The sequence below is a fragment of the Protopterus annectens genome, chromosome 5.part0 (genome assembly GCF_019279795.1).
Source record: "Protopterus annectens isolate FY-2018-M chromosome 5.part0, PAN1.0, whole genome shotgun sequence".
In the NCBI taxonomy this organism is placed as follows: domain Eukaryota; kingdom Metazoa; phylum Chordata; order Ceratodontiformes; family Protopteridae; genus Protopterus; species Protopterus annectens.
Window position 1 is genome coordinate 261,522,744 of NC_056735.1, and position 24,358 is coordinate 261,547,101.

At 44.1% G+C, this 24,358-nt stretch overlaps 1 protein-coding gene across 2 annotated transcripts in view; it reads left to right on the forward strand.

The window, feature by feature from the left end:
• PKNOX1 (PBX/knotted 1 homeobox 1) overlaps positions 1-24,358 on the forward strand; it is a 1,629,974-nt gene that overhangs the window by 249,507 nt on the left and 1,356,109 nt on the right. For both annotated transcript variants that reach the window (XM_044072234.1, XM_044072235.1), the window contains exon 3: positions 934-1,105. In XM_044072234.1, the coding sequence (XP_043928169.1) occupies positions 934-1,105 (172 nt within the window). The remainder of the gene's footprint in view (positions 1-933; positions 1,106-24,358) is intronic.

Sequence of the window (24,358 nt, forward strand, 5' to 3'; positions counted from 1 at the left end):
TTTACAACAAATCGGATATGACTTTGCCATACAAGGTACGCACTCATTCAACCTGAGCTGTAGCTACCTCCTCAGTTTTCCACTCAAGAACTTCCATGGATGGCATTTGTTCAGCAGCACCTTGGGCTTCCCCTCACACCTTTATCTCTCATTATAAGTTGGATCTGGTGTCTAGAGGTAGGACACCTATCAGTTCAGTGGTGCTCAGAATTAACCTTCCTTGATTCCACCTAGGTTCCAGGTACCTGGGGACCCTGTCCCATTAGTCGTGGATGGAATGAAAATTGACAACATCAGAAAAAGAAGTTATATACTTGCCATAACATTCCATCTGTGTTATCCATTTTCATTCCTCGTGGACTCCCCGCCTACTAGCCCCCAACCCTTTTTAGGTTTATTTTAGAAGAATGAGGGAATCTAACATATTTGTTATATTTTACAAACATTACCAGCTCCAGATGTGGCATTGCCTTGTTTTCTCTCTATCTGATATGTATAGTCATAAGAGTATGACTTTCTTTTTTAGCTTGCAGATGAGATCTGATGTAATGGGAGATGGTGCATTGTGGGTGAGGTAGAAGCTCGAGAGTTTCAAGTTGCCACAAGCTTTTACAGTGGCAGAGTTGGATCCAACATTTCAGATCCAAACCCATCAGTCGAGGAGGAATGAAAATGAACACAGATGGAACGTTATGGTAAGTACATAACTTCTTCTTTATGCCATCTTGAAGGTCATCTGTATATTAGGTATCTGTTTATTTGTTATTTTTAGAATGTTATACAAATGTATTAAACAGAAGCCAATGAGTATCTACTTAAGAGAATTCAGACTGGTGTAAATGACTTCAGAATGGTGCATTATTTGTCACTTTATTGTGTAGCTGTATGATAGTCCACTAACACAAATGTTTCACATTATGCCTTTTGTTACAGACATCCTCTTTTCCCGCTGTTAGCGCTGCTGTTTGAAAAATGTGAACAATCCACACAGGGGTCAGAGTGCATTACCTCAGCCAGCTTTGATGTAGATATTGAAAACTTTGTCCGAAAACAGGAGAAGGAAGGAAAACCATTTTTTAATGATGATCCAGACATTGATAATCTTGTAAGTATTAGGAAATCTCTACATCTGTTTTATGTTTCTGAAAAACTGGATTGCTGCAACTGTGAGTACTGTGTATGGTATTAGCAAAATTTCCCCTTATAATATTCATTTTAATCAATCAGCAATGAGCCTAAACCTGTTTGTTATAATTTTTGAATCTTGATTATATCGAGTTTGCTTCATAAGTATGCTTGAAATTGTTTTCTACTTTTATTCTTTTCTATAAGCCTTTGTTGCTTTCTTGTCCCAGATACTGCTTTCACTTTCAGGTACTATTCACTTCTAGATTCTGATGACATCATTAACATGGGAGTACTTTTAAAAATAAACAAGACATTTTTGTTTTCTGATGGAAATAAGAACAGTAGAGTAATTTAGTGCTAGTCAGAATTTGAAAGGCTAACTTAAAGACAAAGTACTCATTTGTGGTTATAGGACAGTTAGTCTTTTTATCATTTTCACTTGGCTTGCGTTGATGAAGGTCTTCTGAGAGAGAGAGAGAGAGAGAGAGAGAGAGAGAACTGTAATTACAGTAAACTCTCAGTTAACCGGTACTCAAGCAACCAGAGAAAAAAATCGAAGAAATACAGTACAGTTCTCATGTGTTGCACTTTGTTCCACCCCGCAGAAACATACCTTACATTTTTATAGTTTAAGAGTTTTAAAAAGGAAGATAGGAATAAATTCCCTTTCTCTCGAACCTAAGAACAAGTCAAACCAATCAAGTAGTATGGGGTACAGTATTAGTTAGGCCTATTTTTAGTAGGAAATCTTAAGCAACCAGAGACTACAGTTGTCTGGTATCTACCAATCCCCATGGGTGTCGGTTAACTGAGAGTTTACTGTATTGAGTAAGAGCATTTCATAGCATTTTAGACTTCAGGTAAAGCTGTGAATGTCAATTGTTTATTGTATTCAGTCTGAATAAACTGTGCAGAATACCATCATTACTACACCAACTTTCAGTCTTCAACTGTTAGTAATGTGAGATGTTCATCATTAGATCACTGTTGCAGTAACTTAAGCTGTGAGGGTTATATCCGACCAAGGCAATGACAACTGGCATATATCCAAAGCCTTAGGGCACCTTCTACATGCCATAACCACTGAGGGGATCAAGGGAAAGACATATAAAATCAGTGGTTAAGGCGACAACTGTTCAGAGCATTTTTGCTGTTGAAATGTGCTCTTCTTGCAAGCTTTGAGGATTGATGATCAGCTAGCGCTTCTTCAAACCCGGGCAGATAAATACTCATTGGGGAAAACCTTCACAAAAAATTTTATTTTAAGAATAACTGTGATTATTCATAAGGGAAGTGTTTACTTTAGCAAGCTTTTAGAAGTTAAGTGACTGTCACAAAACATTTTTGTCAGAAAACTCATTTACCTTCCATTTCAGTTATTGTGAAGTCATTTTTATCTAGTTTTGTAAACTGTTCTAATTAGTGGGCAGGGAATAGTGCTTTTGGAGATTGCCACTGCACTGTTTTTTTTTTTAAAGTAACAGTGAGTTTTCTGTCAAGGCTTTGAAGAATTCTTCTAGGCTCCGCTAATCGCATTAAAGACTCTTTCTTTGATTAAACCACAGTGCAGGATACTGGCTCTTCGGTTTTTCCTTCCACCATCCACAAGAAAAAGAAAACTTTTAGGGTGGTGGTTTCTCCGTCTCAGCCGTGACTGCTGTGGCCAAAGCTGGTTTCCCAGACCACACATCATTTCCTTAGATCCCTCTGGTGTAGCACCCTCATGAAGCCAGTAAGGATCAGGGATTAGGCATGTCCCTTGCAGCTGTTGTAATGTCCTCTGCAGGCATGGGAGAAACACTTTTATTGGTCTTGGAGAAGGGGTGGATGATGCTTTATTGTATAACTGGGCTAAGATACGTGATTTCTGGGCTAGTGTTCCTGCCTTGAGGAGTTCTGTTTCTAGGGAGTCTTCTAAAAAAAGAACTGAAAGCTAAACATGTGGCTTCTCTAGTCTTTCTGACTTTGGACAAGGAAGATTTATTGGGCTTTGCTAAGGGTTTATTTCAAGCCTTTAATTCCTTAAACTCTGCTTCCTTGCTTACTAGTAAAAGAAAAATAATTATCTCTTTTATTGATTCCCAGTCAGAAGAGCAGGGATTAGACTGAGATTCTGTCTGTTAATTCTGATTCCGAAGATTATGATACTTAAGACCCCCCCCCCCAAAAAAAAAAGAGTTATCCTTTTTCAAAATAAAATAATTGTTTTAGTGGGAACAGAATGAAATTTCAGTATCCCACAGAAATATGATTTATTATAAATGGATTACCTCAGCTGTTCCCTCTATTTTACCAGCATTAGAAGGGGGTTTCTTAACACGTTTCAGTATGCCTAACAGTCTGCCTCCTGCCCATAAAACGTCTCCCAGATCATACAAGGTACTTCAGACACATATTCATGTATTTTTTAATCCCAAATCTGACTTTACAGTGATCTCTTTGACAGAAACATCTACTTTCAAAAAATGTATCAGTGCTAGTCCTACTCCTTCTGACAAATATGGGACAGGTTTTTATTGTTTTGGGGAAAAGGTTTATTCTTCTGCTTTTTATACCTTCAGAATTCTTAACTGCCAGACTCACATGTTAAAAGAGTCTGCTGGCCTCCTTTGTGAAAATGAAGAAGTTAGTTGCCAGTCTTCCTTCTTCAGAGAATAAAACTTCACTGAATTGTTCTTATGATTTGGTTGATGCTATATGAATAGCAGCTGTTACTGGCTCATCTGTGAGAAGGTTTGCAAGGTTACATTTACAAAACTTAACTGAAGATGTCAAAGATGAGATTCTTAACTATCCTCTTGACTAAAATGTATTATTTGGCCTTTCTGCTGTTGAGGTTCTGAAAAGAGATGATGAAAGAGGGAAGTTAATTCAGGACCCACCCACCCCCTGAATTTAACTTCCCTCTATCTGTGGTTCTGGGAGCCTACCCCACCATCCCCCTGTTTTTAAGCCACCTTGCCATTGCTTTTTAAAGCTCTGCTTGCCTGTAAGCTTGCCAAGACTGCTAGCTTTGTTTCCTGTAAAAGAATCCTGAATTGAAAGGAAAATTCTTAATCTTGGAGAAGGTAGGTAGATTGAAAAATCGGTCCAAATCTTTGGATGCACCCTTGCACAAAGACAAGTTATTTGGTACTAAGGCAGAGGAGGTCTTAAAAAAGATGGAAGAAAAAGCTAAATCTATGCAGACAGTTAAGGATTTCCTACAGGTCCAGCCACCCAGGTTCAGCAGGCATTGCCCCTCCAAGCACTGGTCCTTTCCTGCTTCCACCAGGACAGTTCAGCCCAGACCCCGGGGAAGCAGACCCCCAAGACAGCAGCCACAGGGAATGCAGAGATCAAAACCGTGGACAACTCCACCTCAAAACCAGGGAGTTCTAGGCCACCTCCTCATGGTAAGAACTCACAATGACTCTCCTCCCACTCTTCCTCCCTCTGCCCACCTGCACTTACCCCTAGGAGGAAAACTCTCCTTTCACTCTAACACCTGGGCCACCATTGCCAGCGACCACTGGGTCTTCAACATAGTGTCGCAGGGATACAAATTTTCTTTGCACACTCTTCCAACCCCAAAAGGGTTCCCAGATCTACCTCCAAACCAGTGGGCAGAGGCGGAAAAGCAAGTCCTTTCCCTGCTCTCTGTGAGAGCAATAGAGCACATTCCTGCAAATCAGATAGGCCAAGGATTTTCTTCGTGTTTCACTGTTGCAGTTATTACATTTGGGTTATCCTGCTGGCAGGTTGCCCTCAGTCAGCCTGAATTCCAAAGTCTTGGGTCCTGCGTCGGTTGCTGTCGCCTCTTCCCTGACGTCAGGTCGTCAGGGGTATAAAAGATGCAGCCGACGCCATTTTATCCAGTCTTTCTTGCCACGCGGTGCCAGTTGGCCGACTCCTGAGATTTTCGTGTTAATAATTGTATTTCTTGTGGGAAGCAAATACCTCATAAGGACTTTCATTCTTACTGTATTCCTTGCCTAGGCCCTGACCACGACATTGCTAGTTGTCGGTTTTGTGCTAGATTTAAACAACGCACTATTAAGCGTCGGTACGATTTTGCATTAAGCTGTTTTGGGAAAAGATTTAATTATACAATGTCGTCGGATAGCCATCCGACTACCGGAGTTCACAAAAAACGCAAAGAAAAAGACAGGCAACCGAGGTCAAAAACTAACGACGAAGCTTCTCCTAAGCAAGTCGCTGGTTCTCAGTGAGGCGCTTTCGCAGCCTCTGACGCCCGCTACTTTAGAGTCGCAGGCTGCTACCGACTCCCACGTGGAGTCGGCCAGGCCGCTGGAAACTCAAGGTATTGGAACCTTGGAGATTATTCCCTCAGATGGGTCCGGAGCCACTGAGCAGGCATCGGCTTCTGAGGGTGTATTCAGACCTAAACAATTATATATTAAACCGACTTCAAAGACAAAGACTAAAACACCTTTAAAGGCAAAGAAACAAGTTCACCAGCCAGAAGGACAGGCCTGCCCAAAAAACAGATGCTCAAAATGGCCGAAGATTTAATTACCTTGATCAGGGGTTCCCATCCCCCTCCTGATAAGAGGCCTAGGCAAGAGACAGACTATGAATCTTCAGATCAGGTTTCCATTTCTTCTGATTCCTCTTCTGATCAGGAATATTCTCTTCCCCCCATGAGGATTCTGCTGCTGAAGAATCAATTCCTTCAGCTTCTCCTCCTGAGGACTACTCTTTTGGGGAAACCTTGCATACCATGAGGGAGCACTTTCACTGGGAGAGCCAAGATTTTTCAGAATCTAAGAAAAGGCTCAGAGACTTCCTTTTACTACCTAAACACAGGCCTCTAGCTATTCCACCTGTGTTGGACATTGTAGATGACGTGTTTTCGAAGTCTAGTCTGACCCCTGACTCTTTACCTCCAGCTCCTGTTAAGCCGGACAGGTACTACAGGGTCCCTGACTCTCATAAATTCCTTTTCAAAAACCCTACTGCAGACCCAGAAACTATTTCTCATGGTCCAAAAGGGATTAAGGCTTCCACTGCAAAAAACTCTACCCCCCCCTGACAGGGATTCAAGGGCACTGGATAGATGGGGAAAAAATATTTACACATCTGCTACCTTAGCTATACGGGCCTTAAATTGCCAGTTTCATATGCTCAAATATCAGCAATATATCATGACACTGCTTAAACAGAAAATGATGGTAAATTCTGAATTTGCAGAAAACAAAGAAATGCAGGATTTATTGCATGCAGCTGAACAAGTTGGAAAGCATACTTTGCAATGTGGTTTTGATTCTCTGGACGCCTCCTGCAGGGCCGCTGCTACGGGTTCTGTCATTAGGAGGCATGCTTGGTTAAAAGAACAAAATCTGCCTGAGCATGTTAAAGCAAAATGATTAGATGCTCCATTACAACATGATACCTTGTTTGGTGTTAAAGCAGAAGAGGTGTTAAAGAAAATGGAGGACAAAGCTAAATCTATGCAAACGGTCAAGGATTTCTTACAGGTACAGCCACCTAGATTTAGCAGACACTGGCCAACAAAGAATTGGTCCTTTCCAGTTTCAGACAGACCTCAAAGGGGCAGATCCAGACGCCCTAGAGGCAGATCACAGCCGCAAGGTTCCTACAGGTCTTAGCAATGGGGTGCCTCTACCTCCAAAGGTGGAGAAGACAAATCACAACCATATAGGAAACAGTCCCAATGACTTCCCCCTGCCTGCACCAAGTGCTTATCTTCTGGCAGCACCCTTAGGGGCAAACTAGCACTTTTTTCTCAAAATTGGCACATTATAACCCAGGACAAATGAGTTATAGACATAGGGTCACAAGGCTACAAGTTTCATTTCCATACCCTGCCGAAGCCAAACGGTTGGCCAGACCTGCCCAAAAATCAATGGGCAGAGGCTCAAAATCAAGTCGCAGCTCTCATGGACATGAGGGCAATTCAACAAGTGCCACAGCAAGAGCAGGGACAAGGATTTTACTTAAGACTGTTCTTGGTACCCAGAAAGGACAAAGCATGGAGACCTGTACTGGACCTATCTATTCTAAACACTTTCCTGGATATACCAAAATTCAAGATGTTGACCTTACAGCAGCTTCTGCCCATGCTGGGCAGAAAGGCTTGGCTCGTGACTTTAGACCTAAAAGAGGCATACCTGCATGTCCCAATCAGACAATCATACAGAAGATACCTCAGATTCAAGGCTGGCTCAAAGCATTACCAATTCTCTGCACTGACGTTTGGCTTATCTACTGCACCCAGGGTCTTCACAAAGTGTCTGGCACCAGTAATTGCTTACTGCAGACAAAGAGGAATACAAATATATCCTTACTTGGACGACTGCCTCATACAAGCAGAGAACAAGGACATTCTACTACAGCATCTGACATTTGTGATAAGACTTTTAACATGCCTAGGGTACACAGTCAACAAAAAGAAATCAAAACTAGTACCCTCTCAAGAGATAATATTCCTAGGTGCAAGCTTAAATACAACTGCCCAGATGGCTTATCTCACTCCAGACATACGAAGGCAACTGACTGCCTATTTCAAGGAAATGGCAACAAAGGCCCAGTTATCTGCAAGAAAAATTCTGCAGGCTTTGGGCTTCATGGCATCCTGCATCTTACTAATTCCATATGCAAGACTGCATATGAGGAAAATTCAGTGGTACCCAAAAAGTGTCTGGACACAACATTGCCACAGTCTGGAAACAATGATTACTCTAATTTCCTGCCTACAACAGGAGTTTCGATGGTGGACAAAGGCTTATCACCAAAACAAGGGACAGCCATTCTCACTACCCCCAGCCAGGCAGAGCCTAACGACGGATGCTTCAGATAATGCCTGGGGGGCACACATGGCAGGAAGAGGCATTCAGGGCACCTGGTCCACAAACCAAAAACATCTACATATCAATCAAAAAGAGATGCTAGCATTTCAAAATGCCCTGACAGCCTTCAAGGACCTACTTCATCCGGGACAACTACTGATAAAGACAGACAACACCACGATCATGTGGTACATAAACAAGCAAGGGGGCACTCATTCTTATCCCCTGTGCAGACAAGCCATGGCTTTATGGGACACAGCATTGACTTACCAAGTTCATCTGCAGGCACAATTCCTGCCAGGAAAAGAAAATACTCTGGCAGACGAACTAAGCAGAAACCTCATGGATCCCCATGAGTGGCACCTGGATCCACAAGTCTTCAGCATTCTAACAAAGAAATGAGGACGCCCGGACATAGATCTATTTGCCTCCCCTCAAAACAGTCAACTAAAAAGATTCTGCACAAGGACTTATCACAGACAAGCTTGGAAAGTGGACGCCTTATCTTTCAACTGGACAAACCTGTCAGTATATGCCTTTCCTCCACTGCCTCTCCTCCCCAAGGTACTCCTAAAGGTTAGGCAGGAGAAACCAAAAATGATTCTGATTGCCCCAGACTGGCCACGCCAGTACTGGCATCCAATCTTAAGGAACTTGTCCCAATGTCCAGCCTGGACCTTACCTCAAATACCTCATCTACTTTCCCAGCAAAACAATCAGATTCTGCACAGCCAACTCAGGACCCTAAACCTGGCAGCATGGTGGATAATGTAGCCATACAAACCACTCCTCTCAGTAAAGATGTGATGGATGTCATTTTAGAAGCCAGAAGGCCTAGTACTAGAAAATCCTATGCTGGGAAATGGAAGAGATTTTGCGCTTGGAACTAAGCTCAAGGAAGTGATACAGCTAACGCAAAGAAAAGGACAGAGAAAGGCAGTCGAGATCCAAAACTGACGACGAAGCTTCTCCTAAGCCAGTCGCTCGTTTGCCAGAACTCAGTGAGGTGCCTTCGCAGCCCCTGATACCCGCTACCTTTGAGTCACAGGCCTCTACCGACACCCATGTGGAGTCCGGCATGCCGCAAGATACTCAAGGTATTGGACCGACGGATGTATCTCCCTCGGATGGGTCTGGAGCCGCTGAGCAGGCACCGGCTTCTGAGGGTGTATTCAGACCTCAACATTTGCACATCAAACCGATGACAGCTGCAAAGCAAAAGACAAAAACAACTTCTAAAACTAAAAAACCGATGCATGAGCCACATACACAGGCCTCCATGCCTAAAAACAGATGATCAAAATGGCTGAAGACCTTATTATCTTGATCAGGGGTACCTATCCCCCTCCAGATAAGAGGCCTAGGCAAGACACTGATTATGAATCTTCAGATCAGGTTTCTGTTTCTTCTGATTCCTCTTCTGATCAGGAATTATCTTTACCTCCCTATGAGGATTCTGATGCTGAGGAGTCTATTCCATCTGCATCTCCTCCGAGGATTATTCATTTGGAGAAACCTTGCATACTTTGAGGGAGCATTTTCACTGGGAGAGTCAAGACTTCTCAGAATCAAAAAAGAGGCTCAGGGATTTCCTTCTTCTCCCTCAGCACAAGCCTTTAGCCATTCCCCCTGTTTTAGACATTGTGGATGATGTGTTTTTGGAGTCAAGCTTGACCCCTGACTCCTTACCTCCAGCTCCCAGTAAACCTGACAGATATTACAGGGTCCCTGACTCACATAAATTTTTATTTAGAAACCCTGCTGCTGATCCTGAAACTATTTCACAGGGTCCAAAGGGAGTTAAGGCCTCAACAGCAAAAAACCCTACCCCCTCTGACAGGGATTCTAGGGCACTGGACAGATGGGGGATAAAAGGTTTATACATCTGCAACCTTGGCAATCAGGGCCTTAAACTGTCAATTTCATATGCTTAAGTACCAACAACATGTTATGGGATTGCTGAAACAGAAAATGATGTTGATTTTTGAATGTGCAGAAAATAAGGAATTGCAGGAATTATTGGAAAGTTAGAAAGCATACTTTACAATGTGGTTTTGATTCTTTAGAGGCCTCCTGCAGGGCCGCAGTTACTGGATCTGTGATTAGGAGGCATGCCTGGTTAAAGGAGCAAAATTTGCCTGACCATGTTAAAGCTAAATTGCTACAGCATGATTCTCTGTTTGGTATTAAGGCGGAAGAGGTTTTAAAGAAAATGGAAGACAAAGCTAAATCTATGCAAACTGTTAAAGACTTCTTACAAGTGCAGCCACCCAGATTCAGTAGACATTGGCCTTCAAAAATTGGTCCTTTCCTGTGTCAGACAGAGCTCAAAGGGGCAAATCCAGACGCCCTAAGGGTTCCAGATACCAGGCGCAAGACTCTTACAGGTCAAAGCAATGGGGCGCCTCCACCTCCAAATCTGGAGGAGATAAAGCGCAAACCTAGAGAAAGCAATCCCAGTGACTTCCCTCTGCCTACACCAAGCACTTATCTTTTGGCAGCACCCATAGGGGGAAAATTAGCACTTTTTGCTCAAAATTGACAGTTAATAACCCAGGACAAGTGGGTACTAAACGTCATATCACAGGGATACAGATTCCATTTCCACACTCTACTAATGACAAATAGTTGGCCATATCTGCCAAAAAAATCAATGGGCAGAGGCACAGAAACAGGTTATGTCCTCATGGATATGGGGGCCATTCAAACAGTACCAGAACAGGAAAAAGGACAAGGTTTTTACTCAAGACTGTTCTTGGTATCCAGAATGGACAAGGCCTAGAGGCCAATACTGGATTTATAGATTTTGAACACATACCTGGACATTCCAAAATTCAAAATGCTCACTTTGCAGCAGCTTCTGCCCATGCTGGGCAAGAATGCTTGGCTGGTGACTTTAGACCTAAAAGAGGTGTACCTGCATGTCCCAGTAAGACAGTCGTGCAGAAGGTACCTCAGATTCAAGGCTGGCTTAATGCATTACCAATTCTCTGCACTGCCCTTTGACTTATCTACTGCGCCCAGGGTCTTTACAAAGTGCCTGGCACCAGTAATTGCATTTTGCAGACAAAGAAGTATACAAATATATCCTTACTTGGACGACTGTCTCATTCAAGCAGAGAACAAATGACACTCTTCTTCGACACCTGGCGTTTGTGAAAAGGCTTCTAACATGCCTAGGGTACACAATAAACGAAAAGAAATCACAACTGGTACCCTCTCAAAAGGTAACATTCCTGGGTGCAAGCTTGAAGACAGCTGCCCAGATGGGTTACCTCACGCCAGACAAACAAAGGCAACTGACTACTATTTCAAACTGATGGCAACAAAAACCCAGTCTTCTGCAAGACAAATTCTGCAGGCTCTAGTCTTCATGGCATCCTGCATCCTACTAATTCCATATGCAAGACTGCATATGAGGAAACTTCAATGGTATCTTAAAAGTTTATGGAGTCAACATTCACACATACCCAATCGTAAGGAACTTGTCTCAATACCCAGCTTGGACCTTGCCTCAAAGGCCACAACTACTGTCCCAGCAAAACAATCAGATCCTGCGCAATCAACTACAGACCCTGAACCTGGCAGCATGGCTAATCATGTAATCATACAAACGACACCTCTCAGTAAAGCTGTGATGGATGTTATTTTGGAAGCCAGAAGGCCTAGTACTAGAAAATCTTATGCTGGCAAATGGAAGAGATTCTGTGCTTGGAATCAAGCACAAGGAACTGATACAGCAGAACCACATATTCCTCAGATATTACAATACTTAACTGAGGTGCTTGACAGAGGCCTATCTTTCTCATCAATCAAGATCCATGCCTCTGCCATTTCGGCTCATTACAATACAGAGACACCAATCTTTTCTCATCCTTTACTAAAGCAGTATCTTAGAGGAGCCAAAAATTTAAGGCCTCCTAGAAGATCACCATTACCTGCATGGGAGCTCAATTATGTTCATAGGTTCATAGGTTCATACTAGGCTATCTGCCCTAGGGCATTTATAAGCCTAGCCAGAGTGTGTTTGGCTTTCGCCACCCATTTTAAATTAATTTTGCTATGCCTTTTTTTGAGGTTAGTATACTGTGCCTCTGTCTAACAGTGACACAGAAGTGATAGCTGGGGTAAACCTACGATCTCCCATCCACTCATCAAGATTCCTCTTGAAGAGAGTCAATGTGGGACTCTGCCTAACCTGGACTGGGATTTTATTCCAGAGTGAAGGGAGCCTCTGGGTTATGAATCTGTCCCTCCAGCATGTCCTATTTATTTCAGTGCTGAGGTTCAAGTCTCTCGAGCGTAGCTCGATGGGATTTGGATTTTCTGAGGTGCAGCATGTCCATTAATTCGGGTTGGACATGGCTTTATACGTCAGGCACAGATCGCCTCTGAGCAGGCGGTATGCCACTGAGTAGAGCTGGAGTTTCTTTAACCGGGCAGCATATGGCATCTGTTTGAGCCCTTTGATCCTCTTGGTGAGGTACTTTTGGGGTCTTTTCAGTTGCTGCAGGTGTCTGGTAAGGTACATCCCAAAAGGGGCATTGTACTCAATTATGGGCCTGATGAGGGATGAGTAAAGAGGCGATGACCTCCCTGATCTAGATGTGAATCCCTTCATGATTAGGTGGGCTATATAAAATGTTTTTCTAACCACTTTGGCCACGTGGTTGTCAAATGAGAGATTGCTATCAACTTGGGTCCCCAGGTCCCTAATGACTTCTTCTGTACTTAATGGATTACCACCTATGTGGTAATTTGTGGCACTTTGTTTTGCCAAAGGGATGACTATACACTTTTGGCGTTTAGCTTGAGGCCATGGCTCTGGCACCAGTTGTCTGTTTCTATGAGGCCCTTTTGGAGGATGCTTGTGTCAGCTGGAGAGTTGATTATGGCGCCCAGTTTGCAGTCATCTGCGAACTTGGTCAGCCACAGTCCTTCCGTGTTGGCCTGTACCGCCGAGAAATATATACCGAACAAGAGAGGTCCCAGGACTGAGCCTTGTGGGACGCCACTTGTAACTGGTTTGGAGTCTGACATGGCTCCAGCAATTCTAACCATGTGGGTTCTGTCCTTGAGCCAGTTTGCAACCCATCTAGTGACATAGGGATTTATATTTAAGCTTGTGAGCTTATCTATAATGCCCGAGTGGGGTATTATATCGAAGGCTTTTGCGAGGTCCAGGTAGACTGTGTGGACCACCTTCCCCTCGTCAATGGCCTTGGTGACTGTTTCAAAGAAATCGACCAGGTTTAAGAGGCAGGATCTGCCCTTAACAAAGCCAAACTGGGTAGGATCCAATGTCTGTAGGTCCCCAATATCTTTATTTATGAGGTCCATGATGATCCTTTCCATAGCTTTGCAGACCAAGCTAGTCAGGCTTATGGGGCGATAGTTTCCAGGATCCGTTGAGGCACCACCTTTGTGGAGAGGGACCACTGTTGCTGTACGCCACTCTTTGGGTACATATCCTGTAGTAAGGCTAAGATTGTTAGAAAAGCTCACCCTGCCTCCATTTGAACCAGCTGCCACTGCTGATATAAAGTTCTTTTTCATGGAAGACAGCTCTGCTACTAGCAATTACTTCAGCAAGAAGAGTTTCAGAGCTACAGGCCCTCATGGCTGTAGAGCCTTTTATCATATTTTACCCAGACACAGTGTCTCTGAGGACAAATCCTACTTTTATGCCTAAGGTGGTTTCCATTGTGGCTCTTAACCAAAGAATTCATCTGCCAACTTTTTATCCAAATCCGCAGAACAAAGGGGAGAGAATTCTGCATTCCTTGGATGTACACAGACAGCTAAGATTCTACTTGAGCAGGACTAAAGCTCTAAGAAAAACTGAGCAATTACTAATGTCATATGCTGCAGGATCAGAAGGAAAGGCTATTTCAAAGCAGACAATTTCAAAGTAGATAAGCCACTGCATCCATTTCTGCTACTTACACCATGGTAAACCTGTGCCCAAGGGCATTAGGTCTCATTCCACCAGAGCTGCAGCTACTTCTGCAGCCTTTCTCAGAGGACTACCAACCAAAGACATTCTAGAGGCTGCTACTTGGAGTACTTTTCACACTTTTACAAAGCATTACCATTTGCCTCTCTACTCTTAAGTCCAGGGCAGGCTTTGCCACTGCAGTGCTGCAGGGCCTTATAGCCGCACCTAATGCTATTTAGCTCCAGCCTCCCAACCATAGCTTTGGGATTCTACCCAAATGTAATGACTGCAACAGTGAAACATGAAGAACATAGTACAGTTGTGTACACTTACCATAAATGTAGATGTTCGACTGTATTCACTGTTGCAGTCCAGGTTACCCTCTCGCCATCCCCCTGTCATTCTACAGTTTATCTTTCCTTCTCTATCTTCTACAACCTATGTGGTGTATTTGCTTGTAGATGAAGGTAAAGTTTATATTGATGCATGTGTATATATATATATATATATATATATATATATATATATATATATATGTATATATAAAATACTGCTACCTTTATGGGGGCACCTGACATCGGGGTCAAGAAAAACTAAAGAAAATGGTGTCGGCTGCATGTTTTATACCCCTGATGACCTGACATCATGGAAGAGAAGACAGCAACCGATGCAGGACCCAGGACTTTGGAATTCGGGCCGACTGAGGGCAATCTGCTAGCAGATTACCCAAATGTAATGACTGCAACAGTGAATACACTCGAACATCTACATTTATGGTAAGTGCACACAACTGTACTTTTCCCTCCCTCCATCCCCCTTTTATCTCTCTCTCCTTACAAGGAACATTTTGGTATATACTTTCTACAGGTGGGGTTCTTCCACCATAACCTGGCTCCCACTTGGGGGCTCCTGACAGTTAGGGCAAGAAAAACTGATGTAATGGCTTCGGCTGCCTTACTTTATACTACTGATGACCTGATGTCAGTCCTGAAGTGACAGCAACCAACGCAGAAATACTAAGCCTCTGGTATTCGGGCCGGTCGAGGGCTACCCAGGCAGAGATAACACAAATGTAATGACTGCAACAGTGAATACACTCAGACATCTACATTTATGGTAAGTGTACACAACTGTACTTTCTGCAAAGAATCCTATTCCTTCTGACAAGGATTCCAGAGCTCTGGACAGATGGGGTAAAAAAAAGGGTACACCTCTGCAACCTTAGCTATTAGAGCACTTAACTGTCAGTTCCACATGCTAAAATATCAACAACACACTTTGGAACTATTAAAGCAAAAGATTTATACCTTTCCTGTCTGTGTCAGTTTGAAGGAGTTAGCAGATTTACTGCACTCTACTTGTCAAGTGGCCAAACACTCATTGTACCGTGGATATGACTCCCTAGAAGCCTCAAGCAGGGCAACAGTGTCAGGATTTGTCATTAGGAGACATGCATGGTTGAAGGAACAACCTCTCCCTGATCATGTCAAGTCTAAATTAATTCATGCACCCTTGGATAAGGACCGCTTGTTTGGAGTAAAAGCAGAGGAGGTGCTTAAAAAGATGGAAGACAAAGCAAAAAATATGCAAACAGTAAAAGTTTCTTTCAGGTTCAGCAGAAATTTTCCCTTTAAGCACTGGTCCTTTCCTGCACCTAGCAGACAGGGGCAATGTAAGCCCTGCAGGGACAGATCACCCAGGCCCCTATCCCAGGGACAGCAGAGAACCAAACAGTGGACCACTTCCGCCCCAAAGGCAGTGAGTTCTAAGCCATCCCTCTATGGCAAAAACTCTCAGTGACTCCCTCTCTGCCCTCTTTTCACTCACCAAAATCTAGGAGAAAGACTCTGCTTCTGCAAAGAAAATTGGATTTCTTTAACAAAGGACAAATGGGTCTTAAAAGATAATTTTTCAGGGATACAAATTCTTTTTCAATGAACTCATAATTCCAAGAGGGTACCCAGACTTGTCTCAAAGCCAGTGGGCAGAGGCATTGAAACAAGTCCAAACTCTCATATCCCAGGGGGGCAGTAGAACCTGTTCCTGCAGATCAAACAGGCAAAGGCTTTTAATCCAGACTGATGTTCATCGTGCATACAGCTGCAGTAATCACAGATGGGTTCTCTGCCGTCAGGCGGTCCCTCGGTCGGCTGAATTCCAAAGTCTTGGTCCGGCGTCGGTTGTTGTCGCTTTCTCTCCTGACGTCAGTGAGGCCGGAGTATATAAGACACAGCCGACGCCATGTTCTTCAGTCTTTTTTGCCGCGCGGTGCCCGAAGCAGAAGCAGTTCGCAAGTGCCGGTCGGCCAGCTCCTGAATTACGGAAATATTGGAAACCGAAGTCTTCATTAAAGCTAAGTACCCCGTTGGGGAAACTTTTCTTGCCTCAGACCGATGTCAGAAAAAGTTAATAATTGTATTTCTTGTGGGAAGCAAATACCGCATAAGGATTTCCATTCCCTCTGCATACCTTGTTTAGGCCCAGACCACGACGTCTCGGGCTGTCGCTTTTGCGCTACTTTCAATAAACGCACTATTAAGCGTCGGGCGGAGTTCGCCCAACACTATTTTGGTAAAGTCTTTGATTATAAAATGTCGTTGGATACTCCGACTACCGTTTTGTCCAAAAAACGCAAGGACAAGGACCGACACGCGAGGCCCGCGGTCCCTGCCGACACCACGCCAAAACAGGCTACACGTGGTCCGGTTCTCAGCGAGACGCCTTTGCAGTCCCTGACTACCAACGACACTCCTTTGGCGGTGTCCTCTGTACCCGAGACCACTGGTACCTCGGCCCTTTCCCAGACTACAACCACCGAAGCCTTTGCTAATGTTGAGCCTACTAATGTGGACAGGTCCACTTCCACCCATGGTGTCTTTAGACCCTCATCTTCTTTTTCTATTAAGGCCTTTACTAAATCCAAAGCAGCCAGGCATCCCAAGAGGCCTGTTGCACAGGGCCCATCTCCAGGCCCCATGCCTAAAAAACAGATGCTTAAAATGGCTGAGGATTTAATTACTCTTATCAGGGGTTCTCAACCCCCTCCAGACAAGAGACCCAGAGTGGAGGAAGATTCTCCCTCTTCTGATCAGGGATCCATTTTATCAGAACATTCTGAGGTAGAGGAACACTTTTACTCCCCTTTTGAGGATTCGGATGCAGAGCAGTCCATTCCTTCTGTATCTCCTCCTGAGGATTTTTCCTTTGGGGAAACCTTGCACACTTTGAGGGAACAATTCCATTGGGAAGGCCAAGACTTTTCAGATTCCAAGAAAAGACTTAGGGAATTTCTTTTGTTACCTCAACACAGACCTCTGGTGATACCTCCTGTTTTGGACATACTTGATGTTTATTCGGAGGCTTGCCTTAACCCGGATTCTCTGCCTCCTGCACCAGTCAAACCTGATAGGTACTACAGAGTACCTAACTCTCACCAATTTCTCTTCAAAAGCCATAATGCTGACCCTGAAACCATTTCTCAAGGCCCCAAGGGATTGAAGGCCTCCACTGCCAAGAATCCACTTCCTGCAGAAAGAGAGTCAAGATCTTTAGAAAGGTGGGGAAAAAAGGTATATACCTCGGCCACCCTAGCCATGAGGGCCTTAAATTGTCAGTTTCATATGCTTAAATATCAACAGTTCCTGTTATCACAATTAAGGAATAAAATGTCTCAACCTGAACAACCAGATTTGAAGGAGTTACAGGATATGGTGCATAGTGCAGAGCAAGTGGGTAAACACACCTTACAATGTGGTTATGATGCCCTAGAGGCCTCAAGTAGAGCGGCTGCTACAGGATCAGTCATTCGCAGACATGCCTGGCTTAGGGAACAAAACTTGCCTGATCCATGTGAAAGCTAAGCTTTTAGATGCTCCTTTACAAAAGGATGTGCTGTTTGGTACTAATGCTGAGGAGATATTACGGAAAATGGAAGAAAAAGCCAAATCTATGCAAACTGTCAAAGCTTTTTTACAGGTCCAACCACCACGTTTTAGCAGAAATGGGCCTTCAAAAAACTGGTCCTTTCCAGCCACTGACAAGCCCCAAAGAGGTAGATACAGACGCACAAGGGGCAGAGGACAATCACAAGGATCATATAGAGGCCGACAATGGCAAACTCCAGCACCAAGAGGTGGCGAAGCCAGTGCACAACAATACAGGAAACAAACACAATGACTCCCTCATTTCCATGCCAAGCATGTCTCAGCTGGCAGCACCTTTGGGAGGAAAGCTAGCATTATTTGCAAGAAATTGGCATATTGTCACAACAGACAAATGGATCCTGGACATTATAAACAGAGGCTACAAATTTCAATTCCACACTCTTCCAAAAATGAGAGGCATGCCGAACCTGCCACACAATCAAAGGGCAGAGGCACAACTACAAATTTCAAAGCTCATACGAATGAGAGCTATTCAAGAGGTACCTACTCACGAACAAGGTCAAGGTTTTTATTCAAGACTTTTTCTGGTACCAAGGAAAGGAACCGACTGGAGGCCCATTTTGGACTTATCCATCCTAAACACATTTTTACTCGTACCAAAATTCAAGATGCTCACATTGCAGCAGCTTCTTCCCATGTTGGGCAAGGAGTTTTGGCTGGTAACATTGGACCTCAAGGAGGCATACCTGCATGTCCCAATCAGACAAAGCTGCAGAAGATACCTCAGATTTCTTGCAGGTTCAATCCACTATCAATTCTCTGCATTGCCCTTTGGCTTATCTACTGTGCCCAGAGTATTCACAAAGTGCCTGGCATCAGTGATTGCCTACTGCAGACTTCAAGGGATACAAATTTACCCTTATTTGGACGACTGCCTGATCCAAGCGGACAGCAAGCACATACTTCTGGAACATCTGGCATATGTAACACGGTTACTGCATTCTCTGGGATACACAATCAACAAAGAGAAATCCAGGCTAACTCCATCTAAGAAAATAACTTTCCTGGGTGCCAACTTGGACACAAACACCCAGATGGCCTATCTTACGCCAGAAAAACAGGGGCAACTAACTCAGTACTTCAAAATACTAGCAAAATGTACGAGGCTTACTGCAAGGAAAATCCTGCAGGCTCTGGGATTCATGGCATCTTGCATTCTTTTAATCCCATGTGCAAAGCTGCATATGAGAAAACTTCAGTGGTACCTAAAAAACCTATGGTCTCAACACAGCCACAGTTTGGAAACAATAATACCAATAATTCCATGTTTGCAAAAGGAATTTCTATGGTGGGCCCAAGCATGTCAAGCAAACACAGGCCTCCCTTTCTGCAAGCCTCAAGCAAAGCAAGTCATCACAACAGACGCCTCAGATTATGCCTGGGGGGCGCACATGAAGGACAGGTGCATTCAGGGCAAATGGTCCCAAAAGGAAAAGCACCTTCACATCAATCAAAAAGAAATGCTAGCAGTAATAAATGCAATTACAGCTTTCAAGGACTTCCTGCATCTAGGACAATTACTGATAAGAACAGACAACACCACAGTAATGTGGTACATAAACAAACAAGGAGGAACGCATTCATACCCCTTGTGCAGACTAGCCATGACTCTTTGGAACTTGGCTCTGGAATGGCAAATCGAACTTCAAGCACAGTACTTGCCAGGATTGGAAAACACGCTGGCAGACAATTTAAGCAGAAATATGACAGATCCACACGAATGGAAGTTACATCCTCAGGTGTTTACAGAGATAATCCAAGCGTGGGGGAGGCCAGACATAGATCTTTTTGCCTCCCACAGGAATCATCAATTGGAAAAGTTTTGTTCGAGGACTTTTCATCCAAAGGCCTGGAGAGTGGACACCCTTTCATTCAGTTGGACAGCATGGACAGTCTATGCATTCCCACCTCTGCCTCTTCTGCCCAAGGTGCTTTTGAAAGCAAGAGCAGACAGACCGAAGATGATACTGATTGCTCCAGATTGGCCAAGGCAACACTGGTACCCACTCCTGAGGAGCCTAACACATACTCCTCCCTGGTCCCTGCCTCTAATGCCTCTTCTGCTGACTCAGCACAGCTACAAAACTCTTCACAGTCAGCTGAAAACACTCAATCTCGCTGCATGGAAAATTCCTTAACACCACAACAGAACTTACTCTCCAAGGAGGTGCAGGATGTCATTTTGGAGGCCAGAAGGCCATCTACTAGAAAAGCTTACTCCGCAAAATGGAAGCGGTTTTGCTCTTGGAATGCGAAAAAAGGCCAGGACCCTAGGAAACTGAACTTGCCTCAGGTATTACAGTATCTAGCTGAGCTGCTGAACAGTGGACTTTCATTTTCTTCCATAAAAATCCATGCCTCAGCCATTTCTGCAGAATTCAACACGGATCCTCTATTTTCTCACCCACTCTTACGACAGTTCCTCAGAGGGGCTAAGAATATAAGACCACCAAGGAAACAACCAATACCAGCCTGGGATCTTAATTACATACTAGAAAAATTAACATTGCCTCCTTTTGAACCAGCTGCCTCAACAGATTTGCAATATTTGTCCTGGAAAACAGCCTTCCTTCTGGCTATCACTTCAGCTCGTAGAGTTTCGGAACTACAGGCCCTCATGGCGGTGCAGCCCTTTCTCATCTTCCATCAGGACAGGGTTTCCCTTCGTACCAACCCATCATTTATGCCTAAAGTGGTATCCAGGGTAGCTTTAAATCAAGCCATACACTTTCCTACCTTTTACCCAAATCCTCAAAACAAAGGGGAAAGGCTGCTACATTCTTTAGACATCCATAGGCAGGTACGTTACTATTTGGACAGAACAAAGTCCTTCAGGAAATCAGAACAACTCTTTGTGTCCTATGCTGTAGGGGCTCAAGGGAAGCCAGTTTCCAAGCAGACTATTTCAAAGTGGATAGGCCAATGCATACGGTTTTGTTATTCCTATCATGGGAAATCTGTTCCTACAGGTATCAGATCACACTCCACCAGGGCCACAGCTACCTCTACAGCCTTCCTCAGAGGAGTTCCTACCAAAGATATTTTGGAGGCAGCCACTTGGAGTTCTGTACATACCTTCACAAAACACTACCACCTGCCTTTATATTCCAGAACTAGAGCAGGCTTTGCCACTGCTGTGTTGCAGGGCATTCTGGCTCAACCCAGTTCCTCCTAGTACCTACCACCCTGTGCGTAGCTTTGGGACTCTACCCATCTGTGATTACTGCAGCTGTATGCACGATGAACATAGTACAGTTTTGTACCTACCATAAATGTAGATGTTCGAGTGCTAATACAGCTGCAGTACAGGTTTCCCTCCCTCCTTCCCCACGTGGTAAAGGCATGGGGCCTTACACCCTCTTCATACTACCTGACTGGGTTACCCTTCTATGGTTTATTTGCTTGCAACTACTGATTTTGGATTATATTGCATTGCTTGTATATACATAGAAACATAATTTATGTATTGCCTTCCTTCTGGGAGCACCTGACATCTGGGGCAAGAAAGACTGAAGAACATGGCGTCGGCTGTGTCTTATATACTCCGGCCTCACTGACGTCAGGAGAGAAAGCGACAACAACCGACGCCGGACCTAGACTTTGGAATTCGGCCGACCGAGGGACCGCCTGACGGCAGAGAACCCATCTGTGATTACTGCAGCTGTATTAGCACTCGAACATCTACATTTATGGTAGGTACAAAACTGTACTTTCTTACTTCAGCTGTCTAATCAATAAAAAATGGCCTGTTGCCATGGATATGAACCTTCCCACTATCCCTTATGCCAGCTTGGCAGATATGGGCATCCAGAGGCAATGTAGAAATTGCCTCATGTTTACTGACAACTAGTTAATTCTCAAACTGATATGGTGTGTGAGAGATGTATTTACACAATATCACTGGAGGCAAAGCTCTCACATAAAAGTATACCTAATGTCAGTAAGGTTGTCAGTGGTACTCACGCTGTACCCATCACACACAATTCAAGGCAGACACATAGACCCACATATGCTAAGGCACTTAAATGTAACCTTCCTAAACCCCAAAGACCTTCTAAATGAAGTACACATAATAAACACTGTTAGCAACCCAGAATGCACTCTTTCAAGACAACACCCACATCAACATATACAGCCATATCTCATGGAGCCTCTACTTCTAAGCCATAAGGCAAGCCACCACAGAATCCAACATTCTAGTCATTGGAGACTCCATTGTGAGGCACACTAATGTCCCTCTCACCAGGCTGAATAAGGAGAAAGTCACAGTCAGTTGCTTTTCAGGGGCCAGGATCTACCACATTACACATGCACTCAGGTCAGTGGACCACAAGTACCAGTATGAGTCGTTTATAGTCCACGTGGGTGTAAATGACCTGAGATGTACCTCCTTACACTGTATGAAGAGAGACATCATGGCACTCTTGATGTATGTGTCCCAGGCTGGTATGAGCCTAGCATTGATTAGCATTTTACCTTCTCAAGGATGATGCCACAGTGTGAACAAACGATAACTGACTTTATTTGGCTTTTTTGGTGGCATTCTAAGGGGTTGCAGTATTTGTAACCATGGAAGGGGATAGACAACAGACCATGCTGCTTTGCCAGGGATGGTCTGTATCTCTCCCTCCTTAGGCTTTTGAATATTAGCTAAAACATTATCCTCCCCACATAGTGCCTATTTTAGGCAATGCCAAACTAAAAGTACTTCTGACATAGCAAATCAAAAGCAAGAAAATGTAAAGGTGTTACTGCTCAATGCTAGGAGTCTCAACAAAAAACTCCACTCTGTAGAAGCTCTCTTCACCCTAGAGAATGCTGACGTCTTTGCTGTCACTGAGACATGGTATAAAGTCATAGAGGTTATAATACCTTCCACACATTTGGACAAGGTACTACACAGATCGGGACTAAAGGAGGAGGTGTCTCGATATATATCAGAAATAAATATACCTCAAGGCTGGTCAAACAGAACAATGCACTTGAGCTTCTCCAAATTCAAATCACCATAGACAAAATCCAGTACACTTCCTTGCAAGCTCTAGGTCCCCCTATATGACCCAAGAAACCCATATCATGTATTTAAACTTATTGGAAACACTCACCATTCAACCCAGAAGCATATTCATGGATAAATTTAATTACGCCACTGTTGAATGGGAATCTTATATGACACCAAACATACAGGCACAGAGAATGATGTCCTTCTATTCCTGTGTTGCAGTATTCTTGGTGTGGGATTTCCTGCCTTCAGGCGACTTGTACGTCAGCTCCTATACAAAAGCCTCAGCTTGGCTGTTGCAACTGCGTGGGATGTCACACATAGGGTCATAAACCAGGGATCTTATGTGTGACGTCTGCACACACAATCCTCAGAGCTTTTCGGCCCCAGACGACTTTGCATCATACGATCACTCTCCAGGCGTTGGATCGACTATAGATAAGTAACCCGTTGGGTTTTTGCATTTCTAATATTTTACCGATCTTTTGCATTGCTTAGGCTTGGTTGTTGTAGCTTTCAGCTGATGTCAGGGAAAAAGGGAAAGTGCCAATGCAGGCACCAAATTCCCCATAAGGATGCCCATGACAAATGCATTTTCTGCTTAGGCCGGGAACACGACCATAATGCCTGTCCTATTTGTAAATATTTTGTGCCTAAGACCTTATGTAGTCATTTGGCAACTTTAAACCTTTACTTAGAAAACCAACTCCTTAAATGGCTGGCTCTCAGGATGGATCCTGCTTTAGAGGCTGCCCAAGAACCTCTGCATAAGAAGGCCAAGATGCCTAGGCCTTCATCATCTGCCACTTCGCACCCGGATGCCCCACCAACTACCAATGTAGGAGTTGAGCGCTCGGCGGATCTGTCGGGTCCATTGACCTCCCCCGCTGAGGCCGCTGCACAGCCGATGACAGGCATGTCCACGGAGCTTTCTCAGACACCGACGCCTGTCGATGTCGAGGGGGAACCAGATTTGGTGGTTTCTTCGACCGGGATCCAGACCTTTGATGCAGACGCTGCCAAACCCAGCTCTAGACCGACTCCTAAGGCCACTCCAACCAAAAAGAAGCAGAAAACAAAACACATTACGCCTGCTTCTGAAGGCCCTCCAGACTGGGAGGCCTTCACCTCTTTTCTTATGCAGGCATTCATGGCTCTCAGGCCTTCTGCCTCACCCACAACTACGTTGCCTCTGCTAAGCCCTAGGCCTCCCGCTGCTTCTTCCATTCCCATAACTCCCCTCCCTGAGGAAGAAGAACATGAATCTTCCTACTCTTCCTCAGATGAATCCATCTCTTATGCATCCCAGATTGCTTCTCCCAAGGAATATTATTCTCCTGATGAGGATTCTGTGGAAGGGGATTCTCCACCTGAAGACATTACATTTGGTGAAACCATCACCAAAATGAAAGACTGTTTCAAATGGGATACTTCCCAAATGACAGAAACCCAAAAAAGATACTTTGAACTGCTGCAAGTGGAGTCCCTCTCCCCTATAGCTGTACCCCCTGTTCTTCCAGCATACTTGGATGCC